Consider the following 11,530-nt stretch of genomic DNA (forward strand, 5'->3'; position numbering starts at 1 on the left):
GGCAGCCAACTCGGAAAGACATACACCAAGCGAATTTTCATATCTTTATATATACGACAAACGAGTAGTTTGGTGACTTTTTGAAGTATTAATCGAGTATTTTGATGACTTCTGTGCACTTTGGTGACTGTCACCGAAATACTCTTATTAGATCTTTCCGGCGCTTCGCGCCGGTTAGTAATTAATTTGAAAGTTACATGATTGGCAAAGGTTGCGCTCCTTGGCTGGGCCACTCCGGGGATTTTTACCTAAAAATTCCCACCCACCCATTTACTTCTTAAAAATTTTCTGTTTTCTTTGTTCAAATTTAAAAAATTAAAGAAAAAAATTCTTGAAAAGTAAATGGGTGGGTCTCCCCGGCGCTTCTCGCCAGGGAGACGGAATTTTTAGGTAAAAATCCCCAGAGTAGCCCAGCCAAGGAGCACAACGTTTCCCATCCATGTAGTCTTTAAAACAACCGTTGACAAACGTTGCGCTCCTTGGCTGGGCTACTCCGGGGATTTTTTCCTCAAAATTCCGTCTCTCCGGCGCGAAGCGCCGGGGAGACCCACCCATTTACTTCTTAAAAATTTTCTGTTTTCTTTGTTCAAATTAAAAAAATTAAAGAAAAAAATTCTTGAAAAGTTAACGGGTGGGTCTCTCCGGCGCTTCGCGCCGGAGAGACGGAATTTTAGGGAAAAAATCCCCGGAGTAGCCCAGCCAAGGAGCGCAACGTTTGTCAACGGTTGTTTTAAAGACTACATGGATGGCAAACGTTGCGCTCCTTGGCTGGGCTACTCTGGGGATTTTTACCTTAAAATTCCGTCGCCCTGGCGCGAAGCGCCGGGGAGACCCACCCATTTACTTTTCAAGAATTTTTTTCTTTAATTTTTTTAATTTGAACAAAGAAAACAGAAAATTTTTAAGAAGTAAATGGGTGGGTCTCCCCGGCGCTTCGCGCCGGAGAGACGGAATTTTAAGGAAAAAATCCCCGGAGTAGCCCAGCCAAGGAGCGCAACGTTTGCCAACGGTTATTTTAAAGGCTACATGGATGGCAAACGTTGCGCTCCTTGGCTGGGCTACTCTGGAGATTTTTACCTAAAAATTCCCACCCATTTACTTTTCAAGAATTTTTTTCTTTAATTTTTTTAATTTGAACAAAGAAAACAGAAAATTTTTAAGAAGTAAATGGGTGGGTCTCCCCGGCGCTTCGCGCCGGAGAGACGGAATTTTAAGGAAAAAATCCCCAGAGTAGCCCAGCCAAGGAGCGCAACGTTTGCCAATCATGTAACTTTCAAATTAATTATTAACCGGCGCGAAGCGCCGGAAAGATCTAATGAGGGTATTTCGGTGGCAGTCACCAAAGTGCACAGAAATCATCAAAATACTCGATTAATACTTCAAAAAGTCACCAAACTACTCGTTTGTCGTATATATAAAGATATGAAAATTTGCTTGGTGCATGTCTTTGCGAGTTGGTTGCCGACACACAACAATGATGATAAAAATTGAAAAAATCATTTGCCGCGGTTGAAATTTTGGGTGTGACCTTGTTTTAACCTCCTTTCTATGTGTGCAAAAGTTGGGTGTTCAAATCGAAGTGTCCCTTTCGGAACTATATCCCGGATATCTCGATTATGCTCGTTTTCGTACATATCCAGACGAATAATTACAAGTGATTCGTCCGGATATGGAATACATAATGGTACAATATATCCGGACGAATAATCGTACGGTATTCATCCGGATATCTCGATTATGGTCGTTTTCGTATATATCCGGACGAATAATTACAAATGATTCGTCCGGATATGGAATACATAATGGTACATTATATCCGGACGAATAATCGTACGGTATTCATCCGGATATCTCGATTATGCTCGTTTTCGTACATATCCGGACGAATAATTACAAGTGATTCGTCCGGATATGGAATACATAATGGTACAATATATCCGGACGAATAATCGTACGGTATTCATCCGGATATCTCGATTATGCTCGTTTTCGTACATATCCGGACGAATAATTACAAGTGATTCATCCGGATATGGAATACATAATGCTACATTATATCCGGACGAATAATCGTACGGTATTCATCCGGATATCTCGATTATGCTCGTTTTCGTACATATCCGGACGAATAATCATATGTAAATCGTCCGGATATTGAATGATACATAATGGTATTGTGTCTTTCTGTGCGGAATCGTTGGGCGAGTTCGAAACGTGTTTTCTTTGAAGTAAACTTTGTGTCTTTTAATCGTGGAGCGAAATAATTGTGTTAAAAAATTATAGCGAAATAATCTAAAATTTGATGACGTGATGATTCATTTAAAATTTTAATAGTCGTTCTAAGGGGGGCTACGCCCCCTGCGACCCCCGTCGCCCACGTTCAAATCGCTTACGGATATTTAGCATCAATCGTAGTATGGAGGTGGGCATGCCTCCAGGCAGATTTCAATAAAACATCTTCGAGCTCAATCGTTCCCACGACAATGAATCATTGCGCCAAAACGTACTGCTTCCAATGAAATTGTTTGTACATATTCGGACAAATACCGTACAATTATTCGTCCGGATATGTACTGCACACTGGCATCGTCATGTATCCGGATGAATACGCACGGTTAATTAATCCGGATATATAAGGGATATAAGAAAGTATCTGTAACGTAGGTATAACCAGATACAGAATATACTAACCTATACGCTTTCCGGACGAATAACCGTCGCGTATTCGTCCGTATTCCGGACGAGTAGCCACTTCGTAAACAATTTGTAAAGTTCTTGGCACGATAATATTAAAATTGTAATCATCACTCTCAAGGAACTTCACCCCTTGCGACCCACACTGCCTGCATTCCAATACTATGCGGTTATTTAACATTGAAAAATGATACATTAACAAATAGGGATGATCCGGATGAATAACAACACATAATTCATCCTGACACGCTTTTCAAATGGTTACCGGACTCTATCCGAATGAATAACGATACGTAATTCGTCCGGACATGCATTTCAAATGGTTACCGGGCTATATCCGGGTCAATAACGATACGTAATTCGTCCAGATATGCTTTCTAAATTGTTACGCTCTTCTTCACTTTTCGCGGTTTTCCATTTTCCCAGGATGAATGAGATTTGCTGCGTATATAGATAAATTAAAAATTTTATTAGTCATTCTCGGGGGGCTCCGCCCCTCAGACCCCCGCGGGGGGCTTCGCCCCCTGCGACCCCCGTTGCCCGCGTTTCAATACTACATGGGTATGTAGCATCGAAAAATATTATATAGGTGACAGCGAGTGAGGATCGTATTCAAAGTATTCCTAACCTTCAGCGCACCCGGGATAGTTATATAAAATTTATGGCCTTCTACAGTATTAACCCAAAATCACTCAAAAGATATATTATTATCCTCGTGCCCGGATGACCACTTTCAAACGTATTGTTTACAATTTTTGACATTTTTTCTCATAAAATACTGGCTCTACACAGATAATCTACTGACCAAAATATGTCTATTTTATCATGACCTACAAAACTTAAAAAATCATTTCTTTCTAGATTTGACCTTGGAAATAAAATATGCGGACAGTTTTTCTATCACATTCGTTATCAGCACTTCATCATAAATAAATATACCACATTTAAGATCAATTGGAGATATGAACTTTTCAGAACTACACCCTAAAATGATGAATAAACATTGATCTGAGGATAATCATTGATATAAAGATAATCAAAATCAGCACACGCATAATTAATTTTCAACAACGATATATTATAATCATAGCATAAAAAATTGAAGATACATTTGGAGTGACGCAGTAGAGTTCACATCGAATCTCAGATACATTTCAAAAAAATAATAGCATTTAAATAAAAAACCATTTTCATTTGACGAAGAAATCTTATTCTTGTATCACAGATTCATTTAAATGAAGTCATAAGTCAAAGTATCATCAAAATAATACATTTTGAGAAATCATGGTTTTAGTACTGTATCAGGAAGAATTCCGAAACAATTACTAAATCGATAGAATTTTGTCATAAAATGATCGTATAACATATCAATTTTTAATTGAGATCATGAATCAATCTTTAACGTTAATTAATTAGGAGTAAAAGTTAACATTTTGGACATTTCCAAAATTTCGTCTTTGGTTTTTTTTTTAAGGAAACGCACGACAAATGATACCAGATCAAACAGTAATCACACCCAATCGATGTTTTTTTATCAATTATACTACCATCGACGCTGCTATCGACGGAATCAACAGTGTCATCTAAATTAACAGAACATTTGCCACAATGATATACATTTTGTTTTTTTTTCGAGTCTATCGCTTTTTTAATCAGTTGCCAAGCCTCGTTTGTGAAATATTTTTCAACAATTGCAACATTGACTTCGTCATCAATCAAAGCATGAGACAATTTTTCCGGTCGTGTTTCAACTTCTTCTTTTTCGATCATCCTACCTTCATACAAAGCAGATTTCGCCAAACTCGCGTCAGCCAGCCAATACAAAATGGTTTTCATTTTTTCAGATTCTCTTTTTTTTTTGAACGGTAAGTTCGAGTTACCTTTCTGTGACTTCCTTTTCCTCGTAAGACCGATAACAGTCTTCTCAGAACCTTTTGGGCGACCGCGTCGTTTAATTACCGGAGGCATAATGATCGAGCTAAATTCCGATACTGTTTTTTTCGAGTTCGAAGTGATGGGAATTATTCCCCCAGCCGACTTTTGCTGTACCAAATTTCTTGATCCTTCAGTTGTTCGTTGATTGGAGCATAAGTTTTCATTATTCATCGCTTCTCGCTCATTTGGAGCACAAACAACCGCACTCAAATTCGCCACGGCATTATTGTTGAAATCCCCAATGAGTTCGTTGACATTATCAGCTGGTGATGAGAGGACGATATCTAGAGCAGCATCATCATCCGAAGAATAGTGCAATGAACTGCTTGATAAATTATCAGAATCGTCCAGATTTGAAATGAAATTGTTGACCGGCGAAAATAAATCCAGCTCCTCGAAGTAATTGTTTTTGGTAATCTCGTGTTTCTCTGACTCAACATTAATTGAATGCGACATCGCAGATTCAGAATCAGGCTCCGAATAATGCTGACTTTCGGAAACAAGGGGTGTATTTGTAACCACGTATTCCACCGAATCACTAGATGGAATCTCATAATTCGTATTTTGACTCCAGGCCGCATTCATGTCAGTCATTTGTTGCATCCGACGGATATACTCGTCACCTGTTGATTCGGAAATAAGACTTGCAGATTCCTTCGCGAGAAGAAAAGCTTTTCGATACCGATCACTTTGTGAAAGAACGCGACGTCTTAGTATATTTTGAGTGACTGTAGGAGACGGAACGTCAATATTTCCATCGCTCGGGTTAAAAACACGCTGCTTTTCGAAAAAATATTTACGCGTCCATCGCTCGTCACAAAGCTCAACGACACAAAGTGACAAGCCCAAATTCTTTCTTGCTTCGAAAATGTGCCTAATGGAAGAGAGAATATAATTAGCGGAAGACAAAAGGAAGCTGACCAGAGGAAGAATGAATAAAAAATACAGAATGAAAAATCATTGTTTTCGATCAATACTTGAGTAAAGTTGTATCAATTGAAGAAAAATCGATGACCAAAGAAAAATTAATATGTTGAACAACAAAAATTAATTGATCAAATTTGATGAAAATGAATTACAAAATAGTTGACTATTAAAATAGAATCTGTTTGTTGACGTGAGAAATTTTTCTATTGTCTCACGAATTGATATCTTCACAAATCTATGGAATTAATTGAAAGTCGGTTTCATTGTAAAAAAAATTGAACATGATACATCTTTAACAAAAATAAATCAAATGAAAAAACTTCAAATATAGGAAAAAGTAATCAATAACCGGCATGGAAGCTTCATTGAGACGAAGAATAAACAGTCGCACAACTCTGAATTGGTATGGATCGTTGTTCCATCAATTCGAGTTAAGAAACCGTCATTTCCTTCAACCATAGTAAAATCCGTACGGTTTTCCGGGTGGAGTTCTTTTTCAACAAATCGGAATGCATATTTCGTTAGCAAATGTGAAAAGAAATATTCAGGACTTTCTGCATCGAATGCCTGAACAGCAATTTTTTGGTACGTGTAAGCTGCCTTATGATCACGCTCATCGTTCAAACACATGACCAGTATGAAAAAGCTTCTGACGAAATCTTCAAGCGTGGTGTACCGCTTTACAACGCTCTTCACTTTGGCGTTGAGGGATTCAAGTCTGTTGTTCGTGATATTAAGGAAATTGCTCTGCATGAAATTGTTGGACATCGACCATTCATGTCGAATTTCATGCCAGTTCGAGTTGAAATAGTCCACAATAGAATTCGGCAACTTGTTCAACTCCTGATAAAGCTGTTGATATTGTTCTTCGCTACGAGCGTAGACCATTTTTTGGATAATCTCTTTAGCCGTGTCCCTCTGTCCAGACGTTATTCCGAGTTTGTCACACGTTATCTCGCGATGAAACGTTCTTAAGGCGTGGAACACACAAATCAGCACATTTGCGAACGGTATCTCCTCTTTGATAATTTTTCGTTCGAGAAGATCTTTGTCAGCCATGACACACTTGATTTTCGACCATGAGGGATGAGCTTTTTTGAAGGATTGAATCATCCATCTGATACTATCGGCATCTTCAGACATCAAAATGCAAACGCCAACAATTTCTGTTGAACCTTCCGAATCCTCAACTACCATTAAATAAATGGGTGCTCGAATGTTGAGCAATTTGAAAGTTCCATCAATTCCGACAAATTCTGGAAATGCTTCCATCGATCTTTTCATATTCGGAGTCACAAAAAATAAACCTTTGAATGTGTTCGCTTCTTCGTAAACGTAACATTGAGCATCTGAAAAAGTTATTATCCACTATAAGATTCATTTAATTGAAAAATCGGAATTTAATACATGAAAAAAGCGAATTTTCAATCAAAATGAAACAATAAGAAAGTGCTACTCTATATAAATAAGAATCCAGAAACACTCACGATACTTTTCTTGTAACATGGCAATCGTTTCCTGCAGGTTGTTATCGTCTTCTCGAGATGCCGAGTTCACGTTGTGCAAATCTTTGAGAAGAACTTTCTTCCCCGTTTGAACCTGGATAAGTTCGGAGACTTTTTTCTTGTTGGCATCCACGTCCAACAATTTGGCAACTTGTTTTCTCTCTTCTTTCGACAATGATCGGGCTCGCGGCAAATGCACGAACAACTCCTTAAAAACGGAAAACATTAAATATTCATGAGAAATGTAGCACAATTTTGTAAATTAAATTACTCGAGAAATCTCTGATAACATCAAAAAATTACTAGATCGCAGGACGAGTTTTTTTCAAAATATTTACTATATTTTTCATACATAGCATACATAAATGAACAATTTTTTACCTTCGAACATTTGTGGGTGTGTACATTATTCATTGCAGTAACAATCAAGTTGTTGCCACAGGCACTCAATCCAACCCGGATATACGACGTACACTTCTTCTGGAATGTTCTAAAAAGACATACAATATGAAAAATTATAAAGAAGAATTATAAAACGATCATCTATTGCCATTTAGTACACAGATAACACTTACGAAGATGAACGGACACCTGTCGCTTGCGAAACGAAATTCTTACCGCCGTGAATGCAGCAGTATTTAATGAAATAATATTTCAACTTTTCGTTGATACATCTTTTAATGCGTTTCTTCCGGGCTTGCGGAATGGTTATCGAATCGCGGACGTAAAAAAAGGTGTTGATCTCCTTTTGATACTGCTCGATACTTTGTTCCAAATCTTCAAACGAATTAAACTTTTTGCCAACGCAAAATTTGTCTTGGGTTTTTGCAGTATTGTTCACAAATCTACTGGATTCAGAAATGGGCTCAAAATCACTGTCATCTGATGGATTTAGATCATTCGCATCTGATTCATCTTCACGATCTATAATAAAACAAATGAATATTTTCTGTACAAAGCAAATCCACATATACGCATACATAATACAATATAGCTAAAAAAAAATTCTATTCGTTATTCTTAAATTTGCTTCCTTGAATATTGGCCCATTTGATTTTTAGAGGTCTCAAACACAATGATTAATATTTAATAGTCAAATACTGCTCGGAAAGGTTTGAAAATATCGAAGAGAACGGGAAAAAATACTACATCCCAACAAAGTTAACGTCAACATCATTTCGCTACAAAAAAATAAAATGCTCTGTAAAGGTAACTGGGAAAAACAGCAATGATGAAACAAATTTACATTTATAGAATGTTTTGCTAATTGAAAAAAATCACATTGCATTCCAACAACAATGCTCATTTAAATACCATTTCGCTGTGAACAAAAAATATAAGGAAATCAAAGGAATGGTGTAACGTCAAAGCAAAATAAAATCAACAGCGGCACATATTGATAATTCTCAATATAGTATTTGGCATCCAAAAAAAATTTCAAAATTCATTGAAAAACAATTTAAGATATTGTATACCAACTTGTGAGTTTTTTTATTTTTCAATCATTGCTAATTTAGAAAACAATTATATAATTTTAATTGAACGCAACAAGCCGGACCCATAATTTATGTCTGTCCTTTAAATTAGGTACTATTTGAAAAGAAAATAAATTATGAATCAAACAATATTTTTCCTTCATTCCAATGATTCAAGAAGCACTTTTTTCTTGCGAAAAACTTTTTTCAGAATTTCTAACCCGTACCATTGCACTTTTCATTTTTAGTTATTTTTGTTAGTTCTTCACAGAAATTGTTTTCTAACTATTCTTTTTTACAGCGGAAAATTAAAACGAAACAAAAAACATTTTCTTAACCCGTAATGAATTTTTCACCCATATGAAAAATGAACCCAAATTTCAAACAAAAAATTTCAACAAGAAAAGTATTTCAAATACTTACCCATTTCTACGAAATTTCACCCCGATGGAGTTTTAGTTTAGCGTTATACAGGCTCAAAAAAAGTTCGCTTCAAAGAAATGAAATGATTATTCAGGAACAGTAAACGCACGTGTCATACACGTGCCGCGTCGTTCACAGTACACAGTAACCTCAAAAATTCTTTGCAAAATCAAACCGCAAAAAACAACGATACCACACAAAACCAATATAAAATTGTTGAATGGAATAAACTCTAATAGTAAAAAACTGTAAAACTAACAATCGTTAGAAACACTTTTTTCTTGACGCACGTTGAAACGACAAAGGCTGATGCAACAATGAAAAAACAATGGCCGCCGAAAGCCACCAGACGCGAGCGAGCAAACGTCGCAGCACGAACGCACTTCGGACTTATAGCGCATGCGCCAACATATTCTGGAAAATACATTCCGTACGAATAACCTTATTTTAAACGTACGGTACCCGGACGGGTAGACACTGTGTATATATAACCTAGCCACTGACGATATATTTACACTGAACAATATTTCTCGCACTCTGATTTAATTGAAAGATTATTTTATCTAACGCTTATTTCCAGTCGAACAAAATAATGAAATCTTGAAAAGTTTTCGTTGACATATGCATCGCGCATTTTTTATATCCTTTTTCGCACACATATCACAGACTACATTTACGCGGCCGCTTTGATACTGGTTTAGTATATCACAAAATTTAACGAAATAAATAGTAATATGCACTTCGTTAGATGACGAAAATTATTTTTAGTTATCCCGCACGCACTTCATAACATCATAACCCCAAACGTCAACATGACGTGAAACTTCGACTGGTGACTTTCGAGCTCTCGGCATGTGACGTCAGTCCGCGACACCGCCGCGAAGTTAGACCGAGGGACATGAGGCCTTTGATGGTATTATATACAGACATGTCAAATTTCTAAATGTGTTAGTAACTTTTGCATAATCTTGAGCCTGTGCAAAGTTTTTTCTCAGCAATTACGCTACTGATCGTGTTGGTTTCGGGCTCATTCGAAAGAGATTTTGAAATTTAGTCTCTAAACTAATTTTCGCTTAACGAAACATCTCTTGAGCTCCGCAATTCGAGAAAATGACATGCCAGTTTTACCCCCACCACCGCGAATCGTTTTATTCAGAGAAAAGATAGTCTCGGCGAGAGCCTCAGGCCAGCAGACGACAGGGCTGTCAATGTACTTGTCCCGAGACTCTGCCGAGTCTCTTGATATACATGTCACTTCATCACTTTATCGAACTTTAGAGGTGTTCGATGCATTTCGAAGATACAAATTTTGATATCATGAAAATTAAGCACCCAATGACTTATTGAAATAAATTTCCAAATTTATCATATAACAACTCAAGTGAATATATCTATGCATTTACATGGCCCAAAGATTTTTCAAAACTTGGGTGTATGAACAAGCAATCATGAAGGCTTTTTGTTATAAATATTTCAAATTATCTTGTTGAAATTAATATAAAAAAATAGAAATACGAATATCTCTCGTATTGTCTGGAGAACAAATAGAAATTGGTATGACAATACACTGTAAGCTAAGGAGGTGGAAAAAAGGGACCGGTGAACACAGCCAAACTAAATGAAAGAAATTATGACAACAATACATTAAATTACTTGACCAAAGTTTTTTAAAATTTATTTGAATTCGTTTACACACAACCATCCACCTCTTTCTTTAATGTAATTACACAACATAGAATTTCTGTTTGGAAAGAACATTTTAGAGGTTATAATGAACGAACGTTTTTTTTCTCATTGTTATTATTATTATTATTCAACACTAATTAGTCACGTCATTAATAATATCGATTCCTTCCACTTTTCAATAACCACTTTTATTTTTCTACACTCTGCACGCAACAGCACTCCGGCGGTCATAACCCCAAACGTCAACATGACGCGAAATCTCGCAAATTTGCTATCTATGTATATATTACGATATCGAAGTAGAACAGATAATTCTTAATTTTCACGATACACATTATTCACGTTTCCACTTCTCAATATTTTACTCACTCTCAGTACACTGTATGAGATCTATTAATCCACTTTTGAGGTTTTATTTATTATAGATATTATTGTCGTGAATTGGGCTCGAAAATTATTGAAACTTCTTTTATGAAAAAAATAAAATTGATTATATCCACTGCTATTTCCAATAATGTTTTATTTATTTAAACGAAATCGCAATCACTTTATAATAACATAACAGACGATAACAGACGGTATACAAGAAAACATTGAGGACTATCAGAAACTTTCTCATCGGCGATTGGTCGAGACGGATAGATTCTCACCGGTGATTGGTTATGATAGGCATCAAGAAGCCCTTGTATGTATCGGTCTGAACCCATATACGGATACGTCAGCTGCGTGAATGTGTTGGTACTTTTTGCATAATCTTGAGCCCGTGCAAAGTTTTTTCTCAGCAATTACGCCACCGATCATGCTGATTTTGGGCGCAATCGAAAGAGAATTTCTTAATTAGCTGAAAGTTCAATTTTCAAATTGCGACATAACTCCTGAGCTTCG

The 11,530-nt window shown here is 36.7% G+C and overlaps 1 protein-coding gene across 1 annotated transcript; it reads right to left on the bottom strand.

Moving 5' to 3' along the window:
• Positions 1-3,764: 3,764 nt before the first annotated feature.
• LOC122408718 (uncharacterized) lies at positions 3,765-9,090 on the bottom strand. The gene is made up of 6 exons (XM_043415698.1): positions 8,960-9,090; positions 7,637-7,985; positions 7,443-7,551; positions 7,044-7,269; positions 5,906-6,905; positions 3,765-5,503 (listed from the first exon to the last, which is right to left on the bottom strand). The coding sequence occupies exons 1-6, from the start codon at positions 8,961-8,963 to the stop codon at positions 4,120-4,122; spliced, it is 3,072 nt and encodes a 1,023-aa protein (XP_043271633.1). The 5' UTR covers positions 8,964-9,090; the 3' UTR covers positions 3,765-4,119.
• Between the last annotated feature and the right edge of the window lie 2,440 nt (positions 9,091-11,530).

Source organism: Venturia canescens, chromosome 4 (genome assembly GCF_019457755.1).
Source record: "Venturia canescens isolate UGA chromosome 4, ASM1945775v1, whole genome shotgun sequence".
NCBI lineage: Eukaryota > Metazoa > Arthropoda > Insecta > Hymenoptera > Ichneumonidae > Venturia > Venturia canescens.

Excerpts from the sequence above, each read along its gene's own strand:
- LOC122408718 (XM_043415698.1), bottom strand. Across the intron at positions 6,906-7,043 it reads CATGTTACAAGAAAAGTATC|ATGCTCAATGTTACGTTTAC; the intron begins GTGAGTGTTTCT and ends TAACTTTTTCAG. Across the intron at positions 5,504-5,905 it reads TCAATGAAGCTTCCATGCCG|GCACATTTTCGAAGCAAGAA; the intron begins GTTATTGATTAC and ends CTCTTCCATTAG.